We start from the raw sequence: 27,756 nt of genomic DNA, 5'->3' as shown, positions 1-27,756 counted from the left end.
AGCCAGCCCCTTAAAGACAAAGGCAAAATTACAGGTGCACACCATGCATCTACCTGTTGCACACTGTGTGATAATAACACCCTTTCTCAGCGACTCCCATCCCATCTCACACACACTCTTAGTTAGGCTCACAGTGATGCCATGAATTGGGAAAGAAACAGTCACCGAATAGCTCGAACTTCTGCCTGTCTACTGCTGGATTTCTCCCTGTCGGCATACAAATATGTGTGTCCTACGACTCTACCCTGCTGTGTCTTTGAAAAGTGAACACTGGTCTTGAGATTTTGGAAGGTTTTTTTTCTATTACATCATTATCTTAACGTCTAAAAACTACTTTTTATTTCTTTAGAAAAAAACCGTATTTTCATTAAGCTGAGGGAGATTCAAGCAGTCTCATGGGCTTTTAAAAATAGTTTTGTACAAACCACTCATTGTTTTGAAGTTAATGATACATTTCAACCTGATAAAATAGTTCTAAGTCCTGTGAGGGAAGTGGTGTAGGCGTTTCTCAGAATTTGTAAAATAACCTGATAATCTAATATGTAAATATAACTGCTGGGTTATAATTATACATATAATTGCTGGATTATAATGGCGCCCCTGATTGGGACATCATTGTTAAAAAAAAAAAACAAAAAAAAACCAAAAACTAGTTTTCTCTTCAGAAAATCTGTAGTGGTTTGAAGACGTGTTGCTGAAAGGGCATAGCCTGGAGGTGTATCCTTAACTAGGTAAAGACACCCAACTTCTGCATTTAGTAAAACCTTCTGCAATAGTAAAACCTACTTGGCATCCAGGAAACCAAAGTAAATAGTGATTTCTAAAGGACCTCGGAATCTTTTGTAATGTTATGTATCCACAGGTTCCAAGCACTGGGAAGAGAAAAGGCAGATCTTACCTTCTTTATCTTCTGACACCCCCCCCCCCCACCCACTGCAGCCAGACAGAAGACGGTGTACGGGCTCGTGTGTGTATGTGTGTGTGTGTGTGTGTGTGTGTGTGTGTGTGTGTGTGTGTGAGTGAGGCGGGGGGAGGGGTGGTGGCACGGGGGGAGCGTGGAGAGGGTGAGAGATGATGGGAGAAAGAGAGGGCACAGAAGACACAGCCCTGGGGCATGGTTGGAGAGGATAAATCAGAGAGTTATGATTTCTGCCCAAAGAAAAGAGTGCAGAACATTTAAGGGGGAGGGGAACAAAGGACACCAAAACGCCAAATCCAGAGGAGATAGAAAATATGTAAGGGGTCAAGCGGAACGGAGCAAATGCTGATTTTTCTCACACCACCAAACCACTGACCACTTGGGTTAAAAGCAAGGCAGAGACCCGCAAGGATAACGTGTACTTTTCATCTGCCGAGTGGAGGCCATCGTCACTGCTACAGTCCCAGCTTGTTTGCTAGACCTCTGACTTTGCCGCCGGACAGCTGAACTTTTAGAGAAGCCATCTGCCAGGTAGAGGACAGGATGGAGGGGCGGGTCGGGGAGCTGTGCTGGGTTCCCGGCACTGCTGCTCCCTACACACCCACAGCGGGTTCCTTCCTGATCATCACCAGCCCTCTCTCATCTCCTCCTTGCAGCCAACTTCCAGTTGGCTGCCTGCCAGATAAGGAATTTCATAAAGACGGATGTTTGTTCTGCGTTTGCGGTTCAAAACAAAAGGGTACGAGGCATTGTAAAAAAGTTTTCCCCCCAACTTTAAAAACCGTCCGAGTTTGAGAAGCAGCAAGAAAAATAAGGCTTGCAATTTGCATAGGTTATTTATTCTTAAGTAGCAGGTGGTGGTTCCTTTATGGCATCGCACCAACAGCAATTCCACACGGCAACCTTCACACCAGTTTTTAGTACCCTCTGCAGGAGCCCGAGCCCGTGTGCCCACATCTGCTCAAATCCCGCGCCCTCCTGCACCTAATGGTTTTTTGGATCTCTCCTCCCCTGTGCTATTAACTGTTGAGAGGAGGGGCCACTTAGTAATCCTACACCTGTTCAAGTCCACGCCTATCAACTTGCTAAGCTTCCCAAACAAGTGCCGGTAACGCATGAGAACATCTGAATCTGGGGCTGAGGCGGCCGTGGCTGCTGCCGGGTTGGGCTTTTCAGATTTTTGTGAAAGAGTCTCGAATGTATCTCCTACCATGGCAGTTGATGACAGCAATTTATATTCCAGAACGAAGAACAAACTGAATTCGTCTCAAAATGATTATAAATCATCAAGACGGAGTAGCCTGCCACCTGAACTACTCATAGGAAATGACATTCGAGGTAGACTTCAAAGAAACTTGAAAAATTTGGAGCCCATTCACCTGAGGCGCCCAAAAAAGAGACCGTCCATATTTCCAGGTAGGAATCGTTTACGTTTATACCGGCCAGTTGGAGAAAAAAAAAAAAAAAAAAGGACTTTATTTCATTTGTTATGATCAGATGCGTTACATTTAAAATGAACTTGGGACATTTGAGAGCTGACAGTGGACAAATAAATATTTCTAACTGTAAAAAATAAAATAATTCTTCGATGTGAAAGCACCCCCACCTTCTTCTTTTTATTTTCTTTGTTTCTTGTAACATCTTTAAGGATCTGTAAATAGGCAGCTATTTTATTACTTGTCACAAACAGCCAGATCATGGAACTGCTTTCCTTGCAATCTGGAAGAATTCCATGCTGCATTTCCTTCTCTGGCGTATTTTCTTTATTTTGCAAGATTATTGGATTGTTGAGTGAAGCTGATGTTTGTGTGCACCAGAAATTAACACCATTAAATACTCGAAGGCATGCTTCAAATTCCTGTCTTGCATCAGAGCCTAAAACCATTTGTAGTAAAGGGCTCAATTAAACAATGTGGATGGTGAACTGGATTGTAGCACAGAAGACTCATGGGTTTCAATCTTGATAAAGGGACTCTGATGTCTGCTTCAGATTTCCATGCCTGGATATTACAGATATGTAGATCATATAAAATGCCTGTGACAGTGAACTCTAACTGAGGCATCACTGGAGAGTGATTACTGGAGTGTATGAATTATGTAGTCAACTTGATTTCAATGCTGTTTGCGAATTTCCTGGAAAAACTACAAGTATCCTTTTTGTTGTGATTGATTTGTTGGAGTCTGTATGGGGGATTGATTAGACCCAACTGCCAAGGATTAACTCTGTGATGATAGAAAACACACAAAGAAACAAACAATTCAAGCAAGTTTTACCTGTAAAGATGGAATTGACTTCCCTAACCGCTGAGTCATTACCCTGCTTTCGGAAATAGCTAGGAGATGATTTAGAAAGTTGAGGACTCAAGGCCACAAGCTGAAAATTACATTTCTTAAGGGAGCTGTGGTTTTCATTCATTTCTTCTTGGTTCAGTGATGTTGCTCTGATGTCAAACTCTGCTGCAGAAAAAAGCAGAGCCCAGGGGTGCCTGGGTGGCTCAGTCGGTTAAGTGCCCAACTTCAGCTCGTGAGTTTGAGCCCCGCATCGGGCTCTGTGCTGACAGGCTCTGTGCTCACATTAAAATTAAAAAAAAAAAAAGAAAGAAAGAAAGAAAAAAGCAGAGCCCAGACTAGACTGGGCCAGAGGTGTGAGTGGGTGAGTGTGCTGTGACGTGAAGGAAGGGGCAACATGAAAAATGCTACAAGGAAGATCACTGACATGTCCGATGTGTCTAGAAAAACAGCCACTTTCTGCTCATCCTCTTTGGTCTGAAAGCACCAAGGACCCGAGGCCGGTCTGGTTGTCCAGAAGCGGTGTGCCAGGGAGCACTTTGTGTTCTGTTGGTTTGCTAGGACTTCTTCACAGATGTCCTCCCAGACCTTTTCTTCACCTTCTGCTTTTTCCTCCCTTCCTTTATTCTTGGGTGTAACATTGCCCGGACCCATTTATGTTATGATGCCTCCTGCTTTCCTCTACCGGCACAGCCCCATACTTCATGAAGCCTTCTCCTTCTTTCCAAACAGCCAGACCCCAGGGCACTTTGCCTCCTTCCACTGTCATTCCCATTTGTCTTCCCTTTCTATAAAGTCATCTCGCTCTGGGCTGTCAGCTACAGCCGCAAAACTGTGGGAAGACCTCTTCGTTTGGACCTCACACAGGTTATCCTTTCTAAGATCTTGAATTGTCATGATTAATACAACAGAGTAGGGTTGTGAAAAGGGCTCTGCGCTTAGGGGAGCTAAGCTCTAGTCTAGACTGTGCCCCTCAATGACTGTGTGTTTTCTGGCCCACTCCACTGACCCTGTGGCCTTCAAGTACATTATTTGTTTCTGCCCCACTTCCCCTCCTTGGGGGCAGTGACAACAGATAGGCTGTTTTCACCCTTCCAATGTTTCACTCGGGTCTTCAGCTGACAGGCTAGAGAGTTACCTGGCCAAAGTTTGGGCAATACCGACTACTTGATTTCTAAATTCCTCTTTAATTAAAGCATGACTCCACTCTCATGCCAGTTGTACTAACTTCTTTTTGCAGTGGATAACTGCAAATCCCACCAAAGCTCCTAAGCGTCACCTGAAAATGGAAATGTACATGGACTGTGATAACTGTTCCCGTTTTATACCGCTGTGTAGCTGCACACAATGAGCACATATGACGTATGTGGGACCTGAGGGTCAGAGAAACTAAGATGCATCTCGGAATTAATAACTGGCAAAACTAGGGCTCAGACCGGGTATTTTGACTCCCGTGTTGAAGCTGTCTCCACTCTATTACACTGCACTCCATTGTCAGCTGCTGCTGCCTTTTTTCGGGTGAGATTCAAGACTCGAAGAGCTATCAGCTCTGCCCTGTGCATTCACCCTGACATATATATCATCCATGTCAGGTCTCATGTTCAGTCCCATGCTGGACGGTTGACCGATTGGTTGATCAACCAATCATTCATTCATTCATTCATTCATTCATTCATGAAATATTTGTTTCATCCTTGCACTGTTAGGAATAGACCTTCAAGATTCTAACTGCATATTACCCTTCTCTTCTGTTGCCCACTTCTCCTCTAAGGGCCGTCTCATGCTCCAGAGAGCCATCCACCCAAGATACAAGTCTGTTTCATTCCCTTGCTTAAAATTCTCCAGTGGTTACCACTGCTCTTAGGATAAAGTCCCAACTCCTTAATGTGAAGTATAAGAGACCTAATAATCTGATCACGGCTTCCCTCCCCAGCCTCTCTCAGCACACTTTCCCCTGGCATTCCAACAAACTCAGCCAACTTCCCACCTCCATGGCCCCTCATGTTTCCTATTCTAGGGAACCCTACCTGCATAGTCTCACCTAACTCCCACCCTGGCTTTAGGTGTCAGCTTGACATCCCTTCTTCTAAGAAGTTTTCCTGACCCCCACATCTGGGTTGGGTATATTCTCTGTCCTTCTCCTCCTCATAACACCTGGACTTTTCCCTATCACAGCACTTATCACACCGTATTGTAATTGTCTGTTTACTTGTCGGTATCTCCTACTAGCCAGTGAGCCATGGCTCATATCAGTCTCTTCACCATTGTATCCCCAGTACCTATCAATGCCTGGCACATAGTATGTGCTCAATAAATATTTATTCAGTTGATTCAAAATGCACTGAACTGAATTAACTCTTGGCATACCTTGTTTCCTCTGTCTTCTTCCAGACTCTCTGCTTGTGATTCTCCCTTACCTCCCAGCACATGCGTGCGCACGCACACACACACACACACACACGCACACAGACATGCACTCCTGCGTCCCTGTTATGCCCTTTGTCTCATTCCCCACCTGGGTTTTAAGGCCCAGTTAAAATCTTCTGTCTTCTTCAGCCACCCGCTCTTCTTCCTCTGATCTCTTTGAGTTCTCCTTTATGCTTACCACTTCCTCGGCCTCAGTACTACGTAAAGCTGTAAGAAAAAGAGTGCTTCCTGGCATTGTGTTCCATTGTCTTAGTCGTAAATGGGCTCGGTGGTCACGTTGTTACTTTGTGGCAACTGTTAAGTTTTTGTTTATATAGAAATTCCTTGAAAATAGGGACTGTATCTTATATGCCTTTGCGTGGCCCAGTTGCCCAGGAGAAGGAATTGTGCATAGTAAGTGTTCAGCCAACACCTGGTGGTTCAGTAACTAATTTTCCGTGCAGCCGTGTCCATTCTGTGGAGTCTGAGTCTAGCTCCAGCAAAGAACTAGTTGGCCTATAGAGACTGTAACAGGCGAAGGTCTTTTTACTGCCTTTCATCATTTTAAGAACTCCTGGGAGGCAAAAACGCAGGTTTCCCTTGTCTCAGTGTGTAATTCATTCATTGAAACCTGTGTTAGGATTCTGCTGTCTACCAAGAACTATCCTAGACTTTGGGGAGATCGCGGATAGTATGTTTCTGGTCTAAGCGAATAGGAAAGAATTTTCCTAGCTGGGTGCCTCGCGTATTGTACAGCTCAGTAAATGCCTCCCGAATAAAGGAACTGAGAGCACTGAATCTTTAAAAGGAAAACCAATGCATCTTAAGATCATATGTGCACATTAAATACTAACCAGTTTTCTTCCCTTAAAGAAGACTCAAGGGGCGCCTAGGTGGCTCGCTCGTTGGTTAAGCGTCCGTCCGACTCTCAATTCTGGCTCAGGTCATGATCTCACAGTTCGTGAGTTCGAGCCCCGCATCAGCGGTGCAGAGCCTACGTGGGCTTCTCTCTCCCTCTCTCTCTCCCCCTCTCCTGCTCCTGCGTGTGCACGTGCTCTTTCAAAATAAATACACAAACAAAACAAAACACAACAGAAAGAAGCCTCAACAACCGAAGCTCGAGCTGACGTTCTGGCATCTCGCCGGGGCTCACCAGGCGCAGTGTCGAACGTATGTCTCTAGCAAGCACCAGCCTGGCCTCCCCGTCCTCCTGAAAGAGCTCGGCAGCTCGCTAGCGGTAGGCTCGGCTCAGTGAAAGAAAGGGAGGAGAGAGAAGTTGTCCCGACAGACACCGTCCCCGTAAGCGTGTCAGATTAAAATGAGCGGCCCGTCCTGCACCTGGAAGCCAGCGGGGCTCAGGTGCCCGGTGTAACGGGTTGTTCGCTTAGCGCTCGGAGGCAGACAGGGTGGTCTGTATAACCAGCCAGTTCTGAAAATGCCTTCGCCACGTCTACAGTCAGCTGTTGGGAAAAGCAAAGCACTCCTCCGCTCGGAGGAAGCAGGCGGTTCCACAATGCTTCCTTGTCGCTTAGTCAGAGGGCAGCGCGACAGGGACTGCTCGGGGCCGGGAGGAGGAGGGAACTCGGAGCAGCCCCCAGAAGGCAGCTGGACCAGAATCTGGCCCGTCCGGATTCTCATTTCTGGCTCCCCTCCTTTCCAAAGGCATGTTTGTTTTCAAGTCCACAGTCTAAAAAAAAAGTTATTTAAAATCATGTTATTTTTATAATCGAATGGATTTGGGACATTTCTAAAGTCACACTGCTTTTTTTTTTTTTTTTTCTTTTGCTTGCTGTATGGAGGTTTCTGCTGGAAACTCAAGGTAGTCATTTGGACGATGGCACCTAGATGTGTTCCCGCTTCCCTTGAGGGTGGCCAGAAGGAGACTTTGAGGATGGGCAGTTTGCTTCAGGTGCCCTACTTATCACAGGCACAGTAAAAGACACTGTAATTAAGCATGCCTCCTCAAGCACTGTGTTCTCTGCTAGAGTTCTACCCTTCCAGAACCTGCTGACTAGCACATCTGGTGACATTTCAGCAGGGCCTTCAAGAGAGGGAGAACTTTGGGCCTCCTTAAAGATGTGCTATTTAAAGATTGCGTCCTGGGGCACCTGGGTGGCTCCGTTGGTTAAGTGTCTGACTTCAGCTCAGGTCGTGGTCTCAAGGTTGGTGAGTTCAAGCCCCACATCGGGCTCCATGCGGAGAGCACGAAGCCTCCTTGGGATTCTCTCTCTCTCTCTCTCTCTGCCCCTCCCCTACCTGTTGTGCGATCTCTCTCTCTCTCTCTCTCTCTCTCTCTCTCTCTCTCTCCTCTCTCTCTCAAAATAAATGAATAAACTTAAAACAAAAGACTGCGTCCTGGGATCATGTTCTGTTGTCACAGGTTGTGAGTAGGCTCAGTGGCTCTACTCGGTAATGACAGGAACCATACTTCACACACCCCGGTATTCCCCACAACACCCACTCGCAGGCTTTGCCTACGTGTGCAAGAGGTGGTGAAATAGTCCAGCAGGGTGGAAGATGTGCGCGAATACACGTGTCACGACCACTCTGTGGGCCGCACCCCTGCCCATCTGGTCCTGTGACTTCCTCCGGCTGCTTCCACAGCAGGCCATGTCCAGGGGCCAAAGCAGAGGGAGCCTCAAAGGCAACACTTGGAACTTCTGTTTTAGCCAAAGCATTTCACAGAGTAAATACCTGCCTCACAGCTGAGTTCAAGTGCTGATCCTCCCTCTCACTACATGATTAAAATCACTTCGTCTCTCAGAACTTATTTCCTTCTCTGGAAACACTAGTCTCACGGGTTGTGGTGAGCTCCAACGGGGTAACGCATGGCTATAAGATGATACACAACTGTGATCGCCAGACTGCTCTTACTCTTTGGTGCCAGTAAAGGTTTTGTTTTTCATAATTAGTGCTTTTCCTATTCATGGGTGGAGAGTGGGTATGATTGTAACACTTCACAAACTTCATGGTTGGGAAGTTCTCCAAAGTGTGTTTAGTTTTTTTGTTTTGTTTTGTTATGTTTTTTTAAAATATTTATTTGTTTTTGAGAGAGAGAGAGAGAGAGAGAGCAGGGGAGGGGCAGAGAGAGAGAGACAGAATCTGTAGCAGGTTCCCAGCTCTGAGCTGTCAGCACAGAGCCCGACGCGGGGCTCGAACTCACAAACTGCGAGATCATGACCCGAGCTGAAGTCAGGCACTTAACCGACTGAGCCACCCAGGCGTCCCTCCAAAATGTTTAATCAAGACCTTTGCTAATGTAAATCCGATATAAGACGACACTAGTAAAAGATCAATTAATTTTAATTTTCTCATAAAAAGAGGAGGACACAGAAACTCTTCTTTGTGATACATTACCCACGTATTTTCTTACCGTGAATCATTAAACTTGAGAGTATGGTCATGTAAAGCCTCTGAAAATTGTTTAATATTACAAACATCAATGTCTGTGTTTTATAAACTTGTAGCCTAGCCATGTTTAATATTTTTACCTAATTTTGCCCTATTTAAGGCCCTGCTTTTGGAAACTCAGTCCTTATGCTATTTTTTTTTTTTTTAAGCTAAAACTCAGAATAGGAAGATAATTGGTTTGCACTTGTGATGTTAAAAAATCACTTCTATGGAGGATTGTAAATGAATTCACCACTTGAAATGGATCTTTTTAAATACTGGTATTTAGACTTCAAAATCTCTTGAAGGTCAGCACTTAACATTTTGACTTAGAATATTTAACAATATTTATGGCATTTCTTATTAAAAATAATCAGATTTAGTTATTGGACAAGTTTATTAAAGGGGATGAAGTTTCTGTTCCTGTTTTGCTTTGTTTTCTAAAAAGAAAATGGCAACAAACCTTTAATAAGATTATTAGTGGTGGGGCGCCTGGGTGGCGCAGTCGGTTAAGCGTCCGACTTCAGCCAGGTCACGATCTCGCGGTCCGTGGGTTCGAGCCCCGCGTCAGGCTCTGGGCTGATGGCTCGGAGCCTGGAGCCTGTTTCCCATTCTGTGTCTCCCTCTCTCTCTGCCCCTCCCCCGTTCATGCTCTGTCTCTCTCTGTCCCAAAAATAAATAAATAAACGTTGAAAAAAAAAAAAAAAATTAAAAAAAAAAAAAAGATTATTAGTGGTAAACCAGTTACTATAAGGAGCACAAAAATGCTGATACTGTAATACTTATATGCATGATTTAAAAGCAAGGGAAAATATGTTTTACCTTTATGCAAGGGACCGAGTGTACCCAGCATAAGCGGGAGGCATTAGATTTATAGCTCCACTTCAGGCATTGGTCCCTGTCATAAAAAAGAAAACAAAAAATTAAAAATACAGGTTTCTGAATTCAGGACTTACTGTATAAGTATGTTGAAACACTTGAACACTTCTGCCGTAAAAGCAGTTCCTCTCCGTTTGTTGAGTTACAGCAAATGTGCAACTTTACAGACTTGAGTTTCCATACACTTCTCCCCCCTATTGTCAATAATGCTCTAAATACGTATTCACATCGAGACTAATGAAAATATTACCTATTTTTACATCCGTATAATTTGATGCTTACTCAGTATACTTCAGTGGTGATTTGTAAACAGTTTTATTATTTTTTAAAAGGGTTTTTGTGTTTAAAAAAATTTTTTTTAATGTTTATTTGTTTTTGAGAGAGAGAGAGAGAGATGGAATGTGAGCAGGGAAGAGGCAGAGAGAGGGAGACACAGAATCCGAAGCAGGCTCCAGGCTCTGAGCAAGCGGTCAGTACAGAGCCCGACCTGGGACTGGAACTCACCAGCCGTGAGATCATGACCTGAGCCGAAGTCAGACGCTTAACCGACTGAGCCACCCAGGTGCCCCATTTTTGAGCATTTTTAACTGTTTGCATAAATAATGTATTTTCAACAACTGTTTAGGATGGGAATGGCCCACCAGGTACTCAGTTACATGAGAAACCACCATCCCGCCCACATTCTTTCACTCCAAATACTTTGGGGCTACCTAACTATCTAAAGGATGTTTGCCTTCAAATTTCAATTAGGATACCTCTGGTCTTTCTTTACAATCTAGAGAAATACAGATTTGGGAGTAGGGGTTACAAAATGAGATGAGGGGTGCCTGGGTGGCTCAGTCAATTAAGTGTCTGACTGCGGCTCAGGTCACGATCTCATGGTTCACGAGTTCGAGCCCCGCATCAGGCTCTGTGCTGACGGCTCAGAGCCTGGAGCCTGCTTTGGATTCTGTGTCTCCCTCTCTCTCTCTGCTCCTCCCCTGCTCACACTCTGTCTCTCTCTTTCTCAAAAAAATAAATAAACATATAAAAATTTAAAAAAAAACAAAAACGAGATGAAACAGTTAGTTTCAGGTGATGTGCATGTGCAAACTCTCATCAGAAGGCAGTTAGGGTATTTTTCAGTCACAATTTGAAAACCTTTCCCTCCCATATGGGTCATGAGTTAACTTTTTTGTGCCGAGCAGCTGACTGTCAGATGTACTTCTGAATATCCTGGAAACATCAGAAGTACGTCCAGATGTACCTCTGAACATCCCAACATCCAGAGCCCAAAGACAGAGGAGGCACAAGGAGGATGGTCATTAGATCAGATTCACCCATGGTGCTGCCTCTGCTCTCAAATACCATACTTCTCTCCCAACACCCCCCCCCCCCCCCCGCCCTGCCTCCACCGACCCTGACACTTAGGAAAGACTAAAGTCATCTTAGTGGGTAATCAATGCTAGATGGCATTGTAGAGTAATTAGGGGCAAGAAAGACACAACTGAAAGAAACATTCCTTGGTCGTAAGTATTGAAGTAGGTGCCCAGTGGTAGCCGGAAGATATCCTCGAGAAAGACTACCACATCTATTCAACAAAAATGTAAACTCTATTGCTAAATGAATGTCTCTTAGGTGCAAAACACTGCAAGGAGTGGATGGTGGTTAAGGAATGGATACACAGTAATTTGTTCGCATATCTAATTTTTTACTAGGAAAGCAGGGGGCATTAATTTGGGCACTCACGCTTCTCTGGCAACCGATATTTAAGCCTCTGTGTTGCACCAGCTAATGGCCATTGTGACACTGTCATCTGGCACAGAAGCCCTAATTGGCGATGAAGCATCGCCCTCCAGGAAAGTCCCAGGGGATCTTGCTTCTCCTCCTCCTTCTCCTCACCCTCCTTCTCACCCTCCTCCTCACCCTCCTCCTCCTCCTCTTCTTCCTCCTCCCCCTCCTGCTCTGGGTTTCTCTGCCAGGGCTTTGTTCCTTTTTGTAATTTGTGCCTCTTTTCTGAGCCCTATAAAAAAAAAAAAAAAAAAAAAAAACAGCTAGGTAGGAAAGAGTCATAAGTTGAAGGTCCCTCCCTGAGGCCCAACTCAGCAAGGGTTTTCCAGTCCTTTGAGATATTTGAACTCCTGCGTAACTAAGGGAATATTAACTTATCAATTTAGGGCAGAGTGCGGAGGCCCAGACTACCCATCCCCAGGTCCTAACCCCTGCTCAGAACCACAGGGTTAAACACTAGGGCTCTCCCTGCCACCTCTTGATCATTTTTTTTAAATGGTAAAAATGTGTTATGGACTGAATGTCTGTGCCCTGCACCCCCAAATTCATATGTCGAAGCCACAATCCCCAGTTGATGGTATTTGGAGATGAGACTCTGGGAGGCAGGGAGGCCATGAGAGTGGAGTCGTTATGAAAGCACTTGGTGCCCTTATAAGAAGAGACGCAAGAGAGATGATCTCTCTGTCTCTCTCTGCCATGTGAGGACACAGTGAGAAAGCAGCCATCGCAAACCAGGAAGAAGGCCCTCACCAGACATCAAATTAGTCAGCACCTTGACCTTAGGCTTCCAAGTCTCCAGAACTGTGAGAAACGAATATTTGTTGTATAAACTACCCCGTCTACAGTAATTTGTTACAGCAGCCTAAACTGACTAAGCCTCAGGGCTGGTTGCAGGCAGCCAACTGGATGAATGAGAAACTTTTAAGCCCTTAAAAACAAAAGCTTATAAACAATGCAAGTTATATTATAAAATATACAGACACGTCCAATGAATAAAATTCAGTGAACGTTCTTCATGAGACTTAATGCTGCACAGAAATTGCATTAATCAAAAACAGGGTAAACTGTAAGTACCATACTTATTTTCTTTGGTTTTCGAATCATAGAAATATTGCCAAATGAATTACTTGTGATAAAGATGTCACAAACTACTACATAGTTATTTAAGTAGAAGGAAATGCGTTTTTGGAAAGTGATAAACATCCCAAAGTTATGGCCCTGCACTTTGTCTTAATTTCTGCTAAAATAGGGTTTTGTTGTTTCCGATACGCCCATGCTGCTCAGTCAGTCCTTCTTCAACAAAGAGTTGGTGACTAAAATCTGTATGCTTAACCGAGCTTGACTAATATTTGTAATGATAGAAGCCATTTTATTGGCAGTAAATCGGCTTCTGATTCCTACAGCAAACACTCCCACACACACAAACGTGGATGGGCAGGAAGAAAAAGGAAGTGATGCAGAATGATATTCTCCATAGACAACCTAAAATGAAAACACAGAATCTGCATCAAGGGGGTGATGATAGCAGGTGAGGGCGATGCGGAAGAAATGCATCAGGAAGTTGTCTAACATGCCCAGCAGAGAGCACTTAAAAAGAAAAAAAGTGAAAAGAAATTAATGTGACATCCCCATCCATATACAGTCACCTCCCACAGCAAGGACTGTGCGAGGTGGTTTTTATTTTGAAGATTTCACAGCTACAGACAGGGCAAGACCACTCGCGGGTACGAAACTGGCTTTGGTGTTGTGTTTGGGAAGTGGATGGAAGTTTTCTGTTTCATCCTTTCTCCTAAAGGACAACGAAGGATTATAACTTATAACCCGACCAGTGCCTCTGAGGGATTTACAAGACAGTGGACCAGAGGGGAGAGGGGGTGGAGCAGGAAGAGAGAGAGAGAGAAGCCCCGAAGAGTTGATTGGATTCTCGTATTTTCACACTCCTCCCTGAAAGGCACCCTTGCTCAGTCTCTACATTATAACTTAAAAAAACAAAACAAAACAAAACAAAAACAAAACCCCACAATATCTGGATCTAGCTTATTTATATTTGGGCAGCAGGGGTAGAAATTACTATATGAAATTTTGATGTTCAGACAGAAGTCTGGCCTTGCACGTTGTTTTCATTACATTTGAAAATGCAGCGTGTACCTCAACAACAACAACAACAACAAAAGAAAATACAGTGTGTAGGAGCGTGTAGAAAAATCTACTCTAAAACCCACCACCTTCTTTTAGAAGCTAGAGTAGAGGGGGATAGTGTTTGTTTTGCTTCTTTAGATAAGTGTGGACGCTGAAGGCTACGAGACACTGTAAAATAGCTTACTATGTAAACGTTGTACACAAAGTACAGATTAATCAGCCCACGGGAATTCTGCCCATGCCCTAAAATGTCTGTAAGCCCCTAATTTCTTATACTCAACAGTTATAATCTTAAGGGACCGCATTGCTTTATGCTACTCGTTGCTGAATGAGGGGCGTACAACATCTTTTTAAGTGTGTGGCATAATAAACTATTGCATTTTTTAGGAATTAAAATAAAAGTTTTAATTTGAAAGGCAATGCATCTCAAAGTGACAACGCTTCTCCAAACAACTTCTAAGAATTGTGATCAGGTGAGAGGAACATCTCGCTTTCAAAACTGTTCATTTCGTTACTGGGAAAATGAGAAGTGCACCCATCTTTAAGTCATATGAGTTCGTCAAGCCTGCATCTTGCCTACTCCAGACATCAATGAGCTGTCTCAGTTTGTCATCATTGTCGTTTTAACCAGTGATAGGGCATCTGAAAACTCTGTGGCATTTCCTCAAAAGTTTAACTCCCTCCTAGTTATCCTACAGCTATGCCTTTAGTCCTGGAGATTTACTATTTTTTCAGAGCTCAGACTAAAAAGTGCTTGGCGGTTGTGCCGTTGAAGAATCTGGACAAGAAAATAGCTCACTTGGTAGTCAGCACAGTAAAGAATCAGAGAATCATCAAATTTTGGACCTGAAAAAAGACTTGGAATCTAATTCAATGCACTCATTTTACAGATGAAATAACAGACCTACACAGACAGTTTGCACTGGGGGCCTCCTGCTTCCCAGTCTAATCTTCATGACATCACCACAGAAACCTACATTAAGAACCTCTGCAGCCATTTTTTACAGAGAGAGTGAGGAGAAAATGACACTCACAGTTTTCCTTTCCACAGGGTCCCAGAGGCAAGCAATCCACGCACCAACCTGCTTATTCAACCTCCACATGTCCGCCATGTTGTACGCTGTGGTGGGGCGGGGGTGGTAGGTCAGGTTGGAAGTTTTAAAAAGTACATGTCTGGGGCGCCTGGGTGGCTCAGTCAGTTGAGCGTCCGACTTCAGCTCAGGTCATGATCTCACAGCTCGTGGGTTTGAGCCCCGCATCGGGCTCTGTGCTGATGGCTCAGAGCCTGGAGCCTGCTTCGGATTCTGTGTCTCCCTCTCTCTCTGCCCCTCCCCTGCTCATGCTCTGTCTCTCTCTCTCTCTCTCTCAAAAATAAATAAACATGAAAAAAAATTAAAAAGAAAAAAAAGTACATGTCAGTCAAAGTTGGTGAGACCCAACTGGGGTGGGGGTTGAGTCTTGTCTAATGCATGGCATCAAGATCTCAGTAGGTTTTATTTTTTAATAAATATTTTTTAATAAAATTTTTAAATAAATTTTTAAATAAATAATATCTTTCAGATATTAAAAAATTCTCTTTCTTGGACAAACACAATCAAGTGAGAGAGAGGAAAAAATTTAAGTTTAAGGTAACTTTAGTTCAAGGAAACATGATTCTCCTCAGGAGGAAACCTGGATCCTATACAAATATTTCCTTTTCAGGGAGAGGGTCAAGGAATATATGTTCCTTTTGAAAGGGAAAGGTCTATTGAAGTTTCATTGCCTTCACGGACTGAGATTTGTCACTATTTCCTTATTACAGTGAGGAAGCTGAGGTATACGGAATTTAGTTACTCATTCAGCACAAATGACTTTGATTTAATTTTAGACGCCCCTGTTCTTTAAAAGCCCTTTCAGCCATCCTGTCACATGAGATGTTTTTCAAACAGTATTCTTCAACCTGTAGTCCTCTTGCTGGCTCCTTTCTCCTTCTCTTCTCCCCTCTGTCCTTTCAAAGTCCCTTCCACAATGTCCCTGGAATTCCGTCCTCTTCTCTGCCTGTTGTATAGAGCAATTCTGATCTTTCCAGCTCCTAAACTTTCCAGGTTCTAAACTCTTCTTCAGGCCTGTTATTGCATATCCAAAACCAATCAAGGTGCTCATCCAAATCAAAGCACCTTCTGAGATTACTTCCTTTAAGCCTGTGGTCCACACAAGAGTACATGAGAACCATCTGCAAATTGTTTAAAATTAAATTCAGATGCCGGTTCAACAGTTTGGGATTGGCCTAGAAACACTTATATTGAGTCATGATTTGATTCTGATAGATCTCCAGCTCATTCTTTGGGAAACCCTGTGGCACAATGAGATTTCTCCTCTACTGGAGGCAGTTGGAGTCCAGATAGCAGGGCTTTTTCTCCTTTACGTATAGAGAGGGTATCTTATTCTCAGAAAACGCCTGCAGAGACCCTCACTATGACTGGAGGTAAACATCTCCCCATTGTTTGATTGCTCAGCCCACCCTATGGTATAAGCCAGAGATCACTGTCATTAGAAGCTCTGTCAAACTCGGGTAGACTCATTAGCAGGGGATAAGACTCGTGTTTCCTGTCTTAAGAGGATTTCTCTTGTCTGAAATGTTTGTATTCACTTGAACAGGCTCAGTGACCCATGTAACTAAGTCACATAGAGGACAAAGCTTGCTCTCGGACAGCCCAGAGGACTTTGCTTACCATCCGTCTTCCAATGGTGTTTGACAGAAGACAGTCAGTCTTAAAGGATCGGGAAGGAGGACCATCTGGGGTTAGGACAGTTCTGCATTCTATAATTTTAACACCCAGAGTAGTTTGTGATTTAGGTGGCATTATCGAATAAAGGTAGCTTTGTTTCAACTCCATTTACAATATAGCTGTGTCTCTTTCAAAAGATCACTTAAATACAAGACACAGAAACCGATCAGAGGGTCATTATAAAGTATTTAAATTATCCATGCTGTGAATTGATAAATTATATGAGGCATTTTAAGTAGTCCGTTTTACAAAAATGTGCACACTCCTCAGAAAGATATCAACCCTATTGTGTTAAGAAATACATATATCTATATTATTCTTTCTAATAAGTTTACTATCTTTTTTCATGCTTCTGTCATCTTTTTACCTTTATTCTTAGCTCTTTGAATAGAAGAGCTACATTGTGTATTTTTTTTTCTCTTGTTGTTGGTGTTGCCCTGAAACATTTTACCCAATGATTTCAGCCCGTAGTAGGTGTTCAGCAAAATGCTTATGTCCCACCCAGGGCTATGCATACTCTGCCCTCTTCCACAAGCAGTGTGTGAATCTAGGTAAGTGATTTAACCACCCTGTGTTTCTGTGCATATTCCCTGTAAAGTAAGATAAAGACGGTCACTGCCAAGAATCTCTACTCTTTTAGGACCCCTCCGGAGTCTGGAACTGCATCTCTGAAGTAGTTCTCTCATCCACTGGTAGATTTCTACAAAACAATGAATTCTGCATTTTATTTTTGATGGTGCATCTCTCATGGCCCCTTTGCGTTCAGAATCAAGCCTATACTCTCGAGGACAGTGTTGAGGGCCCAGCAGCCCTCCTAGCTTGGCTCCTGCTCAGATGAAAGGCTTCATCCCTGCCTCGGCCCCTTCCACACGCTGCTGTAGCCCACCGACCACTGGCTGCTCTCTGGCCCTGCTGGCCTTTCACTGGCACAGGTCTGGGGTCACCACACAGCCTTCCTCCATCTGCCCGCCGTGCTTTTCCCTGTCCTATTCTATTTCCAGGCTGAGCTCACAGGTCACTTTATCATTCAAACTGTCCCTTACAGTCCCACTCCCAGATAATTTAGTTGAGTCCCACCTTTTGTTCCCTGGGACTTTGCACCTGGTGCTATGATAGTATTTAATTCTGTACATGTCCGTTGTTATCACCACCCTCTCTGCCCAGGCTCCAAGCCTTTTGAAGGTAGAAACTGCAACCTGCGAATGAGTGAGTGAATGCTTTGCCTGTCTTAACTGCCTGGTTTGTCTCAGCCATCAGTAACAAGCACAGAGCTAAATTATTTCCTAAGAGGCAGTAGTCTTTCTTTGCATTCATTCCCTGGTGAAAGTGGTTTCCTCTACTCTCTCCTGTCTCCAAATCTCTTATCACCTGGATTCCTGTTATTTTCCTTTTACTTTAATATATCCCAGTTCCACAAGATCTCTTTGCTTATATTACTAGCTACTTTAAATCCTTCATGGATTTAATTAAGTGATAAGTATAATACAATATCCTTTGAGCATTATCCGAGGTAAATAACATTTTTCCTTCACGGGCAGCCTCCTTTTTTTAAATTTTTTTTTAAGAGAGAGAGAGAGAGAGAGAGAGAGAGAGAGAGAGAGAGCACAAGAGGGAGAAGGGCAGAGAGAGAGGGGGAGACACAGAATCAGAAGCAGACTCCAGGCTCTGAGCTGTCAGCACAAAGCCCGACATGGGGTTCGACCTCACGGACAGCGAGATCATGACCTGAGCCGATGTCGGACGCTTAACCGACTGAGCCACCCACGTGCCTTGTGGCAGCCTCCTTTTTTTTTTTTTTTCCCCAATTTCTCTTTCCCACTTACTGTATTGTGGGTGAAGCTGATGTCAGCTCTCCCCCCTGTCCATCCAGTTTTCTAATGGTTTGGAATCATTATTCTTTCATAATTTGTTTTGCTTCAGCATACATAATTGACTACAATTACTTGACTGTTTCATTTTGGCTAATGTAGATTTGCAGACTCAGAGCTTTGCCATGCACTTCACTTTTGCTGGTGTCATTATGTATGCTGCGGTTGCAGGGACCGTAGTGGCATTTTGTGCAAACAGTACGGACGGGTTAAGTAGAAAGAATGAAAAGAGACCCAACCCAAAGTGATCATCAGAGGATAAAAGTGAATATCCTAAAATCCTTAACGCAGTAATGAGTGTATTCAGCTTTTGCATTAAATAATTGGGCGTAGAGTCTCATTCCTAAGGAAGCTTGCTGAATTGATGGTCCCTTGATGTAGGGAACGGATTGTTTACCTGATGAAGCAACATACAAATATCTCAGGAATAACCAGCTTTACAACTGAAAGCAAACTCCTTAGGGCAAAGACTTTATATGTTTGGCACAATTACACTTATTGTTCAGCAGTGCTGGATAAATATTTAATAACTGTTCCTCCACACCTATTCTTGGCAGGTCCAGCCTTCCTGACCTGTCATGTCCATAATCAAATATGTATTTCCACATTCATCATTTGAGGTGTGGTGCCACTTTTAGGCTGGTCTCTCTGGGATGTTGCCATCTTCTCTAGGGTTGGGGTGTGCTCTCGGTGCCTGGGACATAGATAATTAGCCATGAATATCAAACAGTACTCTCTTTTTTTTTCCCTTGCTTTTAAAACTCTCTTTATTTTTAGAGCTAGATGACTTACAGAGTGAGCTGTATTTTCTCCTGAAGGCAAAGCAGTCACTTTTTTCTGAGTTTGTGCTAAGACCCTGGCTTCATCATCTAGGCTCTGTGACTAACTGTAACTCTGACTTGACTTTGGGCAGCTCGCTTTGCCTCTCAGGAGGACAGCTTGCTCATCTGAAAGAGATCCTCTTGGGCTGTTCAAAAATGTTCTTTCTGGCCCCCAAGTTCTAGAGTATTGCCTATTTCCAGCTGTAATATTTGTGCTTGTTTACTCAGAAGAAATAAGTTAGTTCACTTGTAAGTCTACCTTCCTAGAGAATTCAAAAAAATGTTCTATTACGATCTATCAGGATCGGTTACCTGATTTTCTTTTCTTTAAGAGGAATTTCCCCGATATTAATTACATAGAAGCGGGGGATCATTGTGGCAACAGATGTGAATTTCAAAACACATACATGTAGAATAACCTGGCTGTTGAATTACATGGATTTTAAAAAAACGACAACATTTAAAGTGATCAGAAAGAACAAAATCTACTGGTTCTGGATGACAGAGGTCTGCTAATTGTGTGGTTGTGTGAACTCCGTCTCTTGGTTTCTTTATCAGTAAAATGGGAATCTTATCTTTCTGTTTACCAAAGAAGGAGAAAGAAAGCCAAGACTTCAAGGTCCATTGCAGTTACAGGAGTTTCCACTGGAAACTTCCCGTATAAAAAGGTACCGTTCAGGCAGGTGCTTCCAGTTTTCTGACCGTGGGAGAGCCTTTGTCTTTGCCCGCTCGAACTTTCTGTTTCAGCTGCTCTCTTGACGTTTGCCCCCCACTTCCTTATGTCTGGAGCCACCATCTTTGCTCATGCAAAATGTTATTTGTAGTTGATCAGCCCTCAGAATGATTTAATCTGTTGTTTGCTTCCATTAACCACTTCTTCCAAAGGCCCGAGTTGATCTGCCAAAAGGGTAGTCGTTAAGGCTCCGTCAAAATACTGTGCAAACCCACTTAGTTTTTCTCACCTTGTCTTCCTCTCCTATCTGGGAATTCCCAATCTGCAGAAGTTTTGTTTGTGCACGCTCGGGTTTCCATGGGTGACTCAGGTAAACTGGAAAATTCGGTGGCCCAGGTCAAGATCAGGATCATTTCTACCTGTAATCACTTTTACTTTTGTGAAGTTCAAACACATGGTTCAGGGAAGTGAACCCCAGTTAGCAGGAGCACAGAGAGCTCTGGTTCAACTGAATCTTCGCAATTAGATAAACCCCAACACCTAACAATAACTTTTGTGCTTCCCACTGCAATGATTTATACCAATTTTAGTCTCATGTTTAAATTACTAATATTACATGTTATCGCATGAATACACCCAGCATTGACACTGTTTTTAAGCGCAGTATATCGTATTTATCTTTCTGAATGCCTTCAAAAATGCATACTTCCTCCGTGGAGTCCCCACATACTAATTTTGAGCTTTCCATCATTGATTAGGATCACCTTGCCTAATTCAATTTTCATTTCTATATTAGTAGATCTTGTAATATTTATTGTTATGATTATTTTTCCACATTGATTCTTTCCCCTCTCCCCCCTCCCCCCAATGGCTGTTATTCATAGAAAAATCACACACGGAATCATTCATTCATTCATTCACTCGCTCATTCGTTGTATAAATACTATTTGAGTACCTACTACCAGTCAGGAAGTAGACTATTACGTTTTCATAAGTATTAGTCTTCTACTATTATTGTAGAGCTATCTATTCTTCCCTTCAATTCTATCAATATTTGCTTCATATTTTTAGGAGCTCTGATGTTTTGTACATATATTATTATTCTATCTTCTTGCTGAACTAAGGTTTTTATATATGTCCTTCTTTGTCTGTTGTAACAGTTTTTGACTTCAAATTATTTTGTCAACTATTAGTATGCTACCCCTACTCTCTTTTAGTTACTATTTGAATTGACTATCTTTTTCCATCTTTTCACTTTCAATCTATTTGTGTTCTTAGATCCTCAATTCCAAAGTCTCTTGTAGACAGCACAGAGTTGGATCCTGTTTTTTTTTTTTAAATGTTTATTTATTTACTTTGAGGGAGAAAGAGAGCGAAAGAGAGCAGGGGAGGGGCAGAAAGAGACAGAGAGAGAGAGAGAGAGAGAGAGAGAGAGAGGGAGAGAGAGAGAATCCCAAGCAGGTTCTATACCATCAGCACAGAGCCCAACATGGGGCTCCATCCCATAAACCATGAGACCATGATGTGAGCCCAAATCAAGAGTGGGGCACTTAACCAACTGAGCCACCCAGACACCCCAGATCCTGTTTTTTTTTAATCCATTATGTCAGTCTACATCTTTTGTTTGAAAAGTTCAACCCATTTATTGCAATTACTGATAGGGGAGGGCTTACTCCCCTATCAGTAATAACAGGAGAGCCTGTTATTATTTTTTTTTTTTCTGTAAGTCTTACGGCTTTTTGTCCTCATTTCCTTCACTGATGTTCAGTTGATATTTTTGCAGTGGCCTGTTTTGATTTCCTTCTCATTTCCTCTCATATGTATTTTATAGATATTTTCTTTGTGGTTTCCATGGGGATTATATAAACTATCCTCAAGTCATAGCAATCTATTTGAAACTGGTGACAACTTCATTTGCAGACAAAAACTCTACTTATTTACATCTCTGCCTGCCCCTCAGCTTACATTATTGATGCCACAGATTATATCTTTATTTTTTTGTACCCATTAACATAGATTTATGATTACTTAAAAAAATTTTTGTTAATGTTTATTTATTATTGAGAGACAGAGAGAGACAGAGTGTGAGCAGGGAAGGGGCAGAGAGAGAGGGAGACACAGAATCCGAAGCAGGTCCCAGGCTCTGAGCTGCCAGTACAGAGCCTGACGTGGGGCTCGAACTCGCAAACTATGAGATCATGACCTGAGCTGAAGCCGGTCGCTTCACTGACTGAGCCACCCAGGCGCCCCTGATTACTTTTTTATTCATTAGTCTTTAACTCCATAAAAGAAAAAAAACAGCGGAGTTACAAACCAAAATTACAATAATTCACATTTTTGTATCTGTCCATATATAGATTTTTGCCAGACGACTTGTATATTCATGTTGTTTCAGGTTGCTGTCAAGTGTCCTTTCATTTCAACTTGAAAGATTCCCATTAGCATTTCTTGTAGGCCAGGTCTACTGTTAACTCCTTCGACTTGTATTTATCTGGGGATATCTTCATTTCTCTCTCATTTTCGAAGAGCAGTTTTGTCAGAGATAGTATTCTCAGTTGACAGTTTTTCCTTCTAGTACTTGAACTACTGCTTTCTAACCTGCAACATTTCTGTTGAGAAACCCACCAAGAATCTTATTGAAGATCCCTAGCCATGACGAGTCACTTTTCTCTGGCTGCTTTTAAGATTCTCTCTTTGTCCTTGACTTTCTACAGTTTGATTATCAGGTGTCTCAGGGTGGGTCTGTTTGGGTTTATTCTACTTAGAGTTTGTTAAGATTCTTGTATCTGTGGCTGTCCTCAAAGTTGGGACAGTTTTACTGTTTTTCCTTCAAATAAATTCCCTGCCCTTTTCTCCCTCTCTTCTCCTTGTGGGACTCTCACGATGCATATATTGATGTGTTTGGTGTTATCTCAAAAGTCCTTTTAAATTTCTTCATTCTTGTTTCTTTTTCTTCCTCAGACTCAACAATTTCAAATGACTCATCTTAAAGTTTTCTGATTCTCTTTTTCTGCCTATTTAAATCTGTTCTTGAACCCCTCTAGTGAATTTTTCAATTCATTTCTTGTTTTATTCATCTTTATAATTTTAGTTTGCTTCTTTCTTTTATGTTTGTTTATTTATTTTTGAGAGAGAGGGAGAGAGCGAGCATGCACAAACAGGGGAGGGGCAGAGAGAGAGGGAGACACAGAATCGAAGTAGGCTCCAGGCTCTGAGCTGTCAACACAGAGCCCAACGTGGGACTGGAACCCACAAACTGAGATCATGACCTGAACTGAAGTCGGACGCTCAACCAACTGAGCCACCCAGGTGCCCCTAGTTTGGTTCTTTTTAATAACTTTGATCTCTTTGTTGATGGCCTCGTTTTATCCCTGAATTGTTTTCCTGAATTTGTTTAGTTGTCTGTGTTCTCCTTTATCTTATTGAGAATACTTAAAAAAAAAAAAAAAATGTTTTAAAGTCTTTGTTAGGCTCAAGGCCTGTGTTTCTTTAGGGTTAGTTTCTGGAGATTTATTTTGTTCCTTTGAATGGGCCGTGTTTACCTCTTTCTTTGTGTGTCTTGTGATCTTTTGTTGAAAATGAGGCATTTGAAAAACTTTTTTCTCAGCCAGTCCTAGTAAACTGGCTCTGTGCAGAGGAAGATCACTGATTAGCCTGCCACGAAAATTCAAGGCCCTCTCGGCCTTTTTCCGGAATATATGTTTTCCCTGGGCCTGTGCATATGCTTTTTCTTCTCCAACTCGCTTGTATACCCAGCTGCTTTTAAATCCCTTAACTTTCCCTCGAGTTTCACCCCTGCTCATTCTCAGGATTTCACATATCCTCCTGTACTCCTCTACCTGAAATGTCTTGCCCAGGTGTCCAAGGATCTGCCGTCCCTTGAAGCCCTCACAGGCCACTGCATCACCCCTGCCTCGGCAGCTTCCAGCCTGATGTCCAAAACATGCCGCCATTCCCATCAGTGTTCTGAGTAGGCCAGATGGAAACCAGTCCCTCCAACAAGCCAGAAGGTTGCAAGCAAATTCCACTCTTTCCTCCTGTCCTGGGCAAGGGACCAGGAATTGGGTGGCATCCTCCTGCCCACGTCATGCTGCACTGGGGAGAGGGTAAGGGCAGGCAAAAATGCCACGAAATATCCTATAGTTTTGAGTGTGACCTTTTCTTGGCCAGACATTCACTTGGTTGACAGCTTCTTGACTAGTTTCTAGAGTTCCCACAAAGCTACTTGGGGCCATATATTGTTGTTCATTTGGTATTTCAGTGGGAGAACAGGGGCCTGGAGCTTCCTAGTCTGTCACCTTGCTGACATCACCCTTGCTCCTAGGTAACTCAAAATCCTGACACAGAACAAGAATGACATCAATGTTTGTGGTTTAGAAAAAATAGCTCTTGAGATTACACATCCTTGTGTCAAAGAAAATAAACTTCAGAACCAGAGAAACCATTAGCAACCTGGGTGCTAGGCTAGGTGAGAAATGGAAAGAGCCTGAGCTAAGACAGAGACGTACATTCAAGATCTATTAAAGAGTTATGGTTCGAAGACTCATTGGCCTCCTGGAAGCCTGGGCCAGAGATGTAATGATGGAGGAGACATGGAATCAAGAAATAGACTGGTAGATTCCAGGAAGTCTGTGATTTTCGTCCAGTTCCTTGGCCATTCTGAATTTCATTTCCTCATCTATAAAATAGGGTGGTTCTGAAGTTTAAAAGAGATAACACATGTCAGTGCCTAGTGAATAGTAGGCAACTAATAAGAATTTCTTTTTTTCTCATCCCCCTACGTGTAACCAGTATTACGAGATTGTGCAGTTTGGTGAATGGTGATACTATGAACTGAATAGGAAAAGCATAAGCCAATCTTTTAAATCCCTGGGTTTGTTGGTCTGATTGTTTGTTTGTTTTTAATTCCTACTCTGCAGTGATAATATACGTTAGGCAGGTTCTATATAAAGAATAGTTTGCATTCATATTTATCTTTCCCAAACAAGCTGTCCTAAATTTCCTAAAATTATTATCTTATTCCCAGAATGTTCTCCAAAGATGAAGCAGGAAGCAAGGTTGCTTTTAGCACACTGGTTGGTTCCAGGTTATTCTGTAAATTTGGAACTAAGTGGTAAAAATAATTTGTCTCCTGGCTCTTGAACCAAGGCTTTGTTACTGTTACCAACTCTGAGGCTTTTAAAAAATCCTGTGAGACTTTTCTCCAAATGATTCTAATTTGACAGATTAACAGCTATGTAAATATATGTGTGCATTCATGATGACAGTTTGAATGTTATGTTTAGAGATTATGAAAGGAAAATAGAGAAAGGGATTTCGCCTTGCCTTCTTTTCCCCTTAAAGTACTGACCTATTAATAAAATTATGTTTCTATAAGCCAAGATTCAAATTGCTATCAATCCTAGAAAATATAAGTTCTCATGCAACTACTGTTTCATGCGGACTATATATCTAGCTTTACAAATCATAATGTAGTGGCTTGTAACGGATGATGAAGAACAATTTTAGAACCTATTCTTGAGATATTTTAGAAAAATCAGGATGATGTGTTTAGCCCTTGATACCCCTTGATACAACTAAACAAATCAAGTTTAGTCATGATCTATGCATCAGACTTTAGAAGATGATAATAATATATCCAGATATTCCATTCTGATAGGAGAAAAATCTTTTGGCTTGTAAAAGATGAAAGTTGATAAGTTGGGGAAATGCCCGCATCAAGCCGGGGAAGTGAGGAAAGCGGCTAGTACAACTGTGCCCCCGTGCTCTTTCCTACAAGTCACACCCCACCTTCCCACACCAGCAAGAAATGGAATTTTCCAGAGTCCTGAATTTGATTAATCATGTTGTATGTTTTTTTTTTTTAATTTGTTTATTTATTTTGAGAGAAAGGGCACAAGCGGGCAAGGGGCAGAGAGAGAAGGAGTGAGAGAATCCCAAGCAGGTCCCACCCCATCAGCACAGAGCCTGACGACTCAGGGCTTGAATCCACAAACCACGAGATCATGACCCGAGCCGAAGTCAGATGGTTAACCAACTGAGCCACCCAAGCGCCCCAATCATACTGTATGTTTTGAATTATTTTCACGAAGAACAAAAGGCATAAAAATATTAAGTAGCAGCATCTAATTCTTTTCTTCTCCTCATCCTTTTGCTGTGGTGCATTGCTGTATCTTGTCTCTTACCTAGTGAAGTAGCCAGATTTGGCAGCAAAATGTTACCTCCCACAGAAAAAGTAAGAATCACATGTTTTTCTACCGACAAGGATGAAACACTGATGGGCTTCGTGTTATAATTCATTGTTACACACGTTGAGATGTATTTTTGTTTAGCAAAGTCCAGATAGTGGGAAAGACACAGTTGTCCGGTGGGTGTGTCTTTGTCTATTTTAACACGTGAGACTGTGTTATTCAGAGACTTTATTCAAGACCATTGTAGGGCTGCATTTCTCAGAGATTACACACGGGCATGTACAGACACAGATAATAGTTTTGTCTTGTAAAGCCTTATCTTTGAAAGACCTGGCTCAGATGGTAAGATTGCCTCATGGAGTCCCGATGTAATTGAGGCAGGTGCCTGTCGAGGTAATGGCTGGCTTCCCAAACTCACTCCTACGCTCCAGATATACTGAACTCCAACCAGGAACTGAAGCCTGTGCACCATTTCTTCACGATTTGCACCTCCTGTGCCACCATCCATGCACCTTCCCTCTTCTCCATGCTGTCCCCGCTGGCTAAAATAGACTTTGTCCCTCCCTGCTCCATCAGTGCCCCTATTGTCCTAAAATTTTCAGCCTCCTTCAGAACTTGATAAGCATTGAGCCCTTCTGGAAAGCTGGAAAGCCCTTCTGGAAAGCCCTTCACATTCATGCTGAGTTGGGTCCCTTTGTAAGTACTCCTTAGAGCCTTCTGCCAACCTTGGTTATGATGTTCTAGTCACTTGTCTGTCTCCATTGGAGAGTGAACTCCTTGAGGATAAAAATTGTTTCTTTTTTAATTAAAAACACTTACAACACTGCCTGACACCTAGGCATGACTCAATAAATGTGTGGGCTTTTTTACAATATAATTTATTGTCAAATTGGCTAACATACAGTGTGTAAAGTATGCTCTTGGTTTTGGGGGTAGATTCCCATGGTTCATCCAAAAAGTGTGTGTAAAATGAGTAAGTGGACAAATGAATGAATGATTCTATCCTGGTCTGTAAATGGAATATTGACATGTGTATGCCAGGATCATAGCTAACTCTTCCCAAGTTCCTTCCATGTGCCAGGCATGGTGTTGCACTTTTTTTGAGGCATTTGCTCATCTAATCCTCCTAATGACTCTATGGTGGACATATCTTTATTTTCCCTCTTCTGTAAATGAGACATTGAGACACAGAGAGTTCAAATAACAAGATCATACCACGCACACAGATTTCAATCTTAGATTTGTTGAGCCCATTACAATCAGTCTGTATTTGAGGTTATATGGCTCCTAATAAGAATGTGTCAAAATTATCTATGCTAAAAGAATAGCTACAAACCTTACTTTTACTATATTGTTTGTACAAGTAGAGAAAAGAAAAACGAATCATCTAAAATCCTGAACACAAAAACTTGTGTTATCCGTAAATATTTTCTTTCATTTTCTTCATTTTTTTATTAAAAAAATTTTAAGTCCTATATATACATAATTTTTATCTTAATATATATTGTATTCATATTTATGTTAATACCTTGTCCTCATAACCATAATTATGTGTGAAAGCTCCAGGCTCCAAGCTGTCAGCTCAGAGCCCGAACCCACGAGCTATGAGATCATGACCTGAGCCGAAGTCAGATGCTTAACCA

General features: G+C 42.5%; 1 protein-coding gene across 1 annotated transcript in view; it reads left to right on the top strand.

Moving 5' to 3' along the window:
• Positions 1–2,033: 2,033 nt before the first annotated feature.
• Positions 2,034–27,756, top strand: part of FRY (FRY microtubule binding protein) — a 344,560-nt gene continuing 318,837 nt past the window's right edge. The window contains exon 1 of the mRNA XM_058688112.1: positions 2,034–2,335. Coding sequence (XP_058544095.1) covers positions 2,035–2,335 — 301 coding nt within the window. The 5' untranslated portion in view covers position 2,034. The remainder of the gene's footprint in view (positions 2,336–27,756) is intronic.

The sequence above is a fragment of the Neofelis nebulosa genome, chromosome 1, assembly GCF_028018385.1.
Source record: "Neofelis nebulosa isolate mNeoNeb1 chromosome 1, mNeoNeb1.pri, whole genome shotgun sequence".
Lineage (NCBI taxonomy): Eukaryota > Metazoa > Chordata > Mammalia > Carnivora > Felidae > Neofelis > Neofelis nebulosa.
Note: the sequence above shows the minus strand (reverse complement) of the source record. Positions and strands in the feature narration are given on the sequence as shown.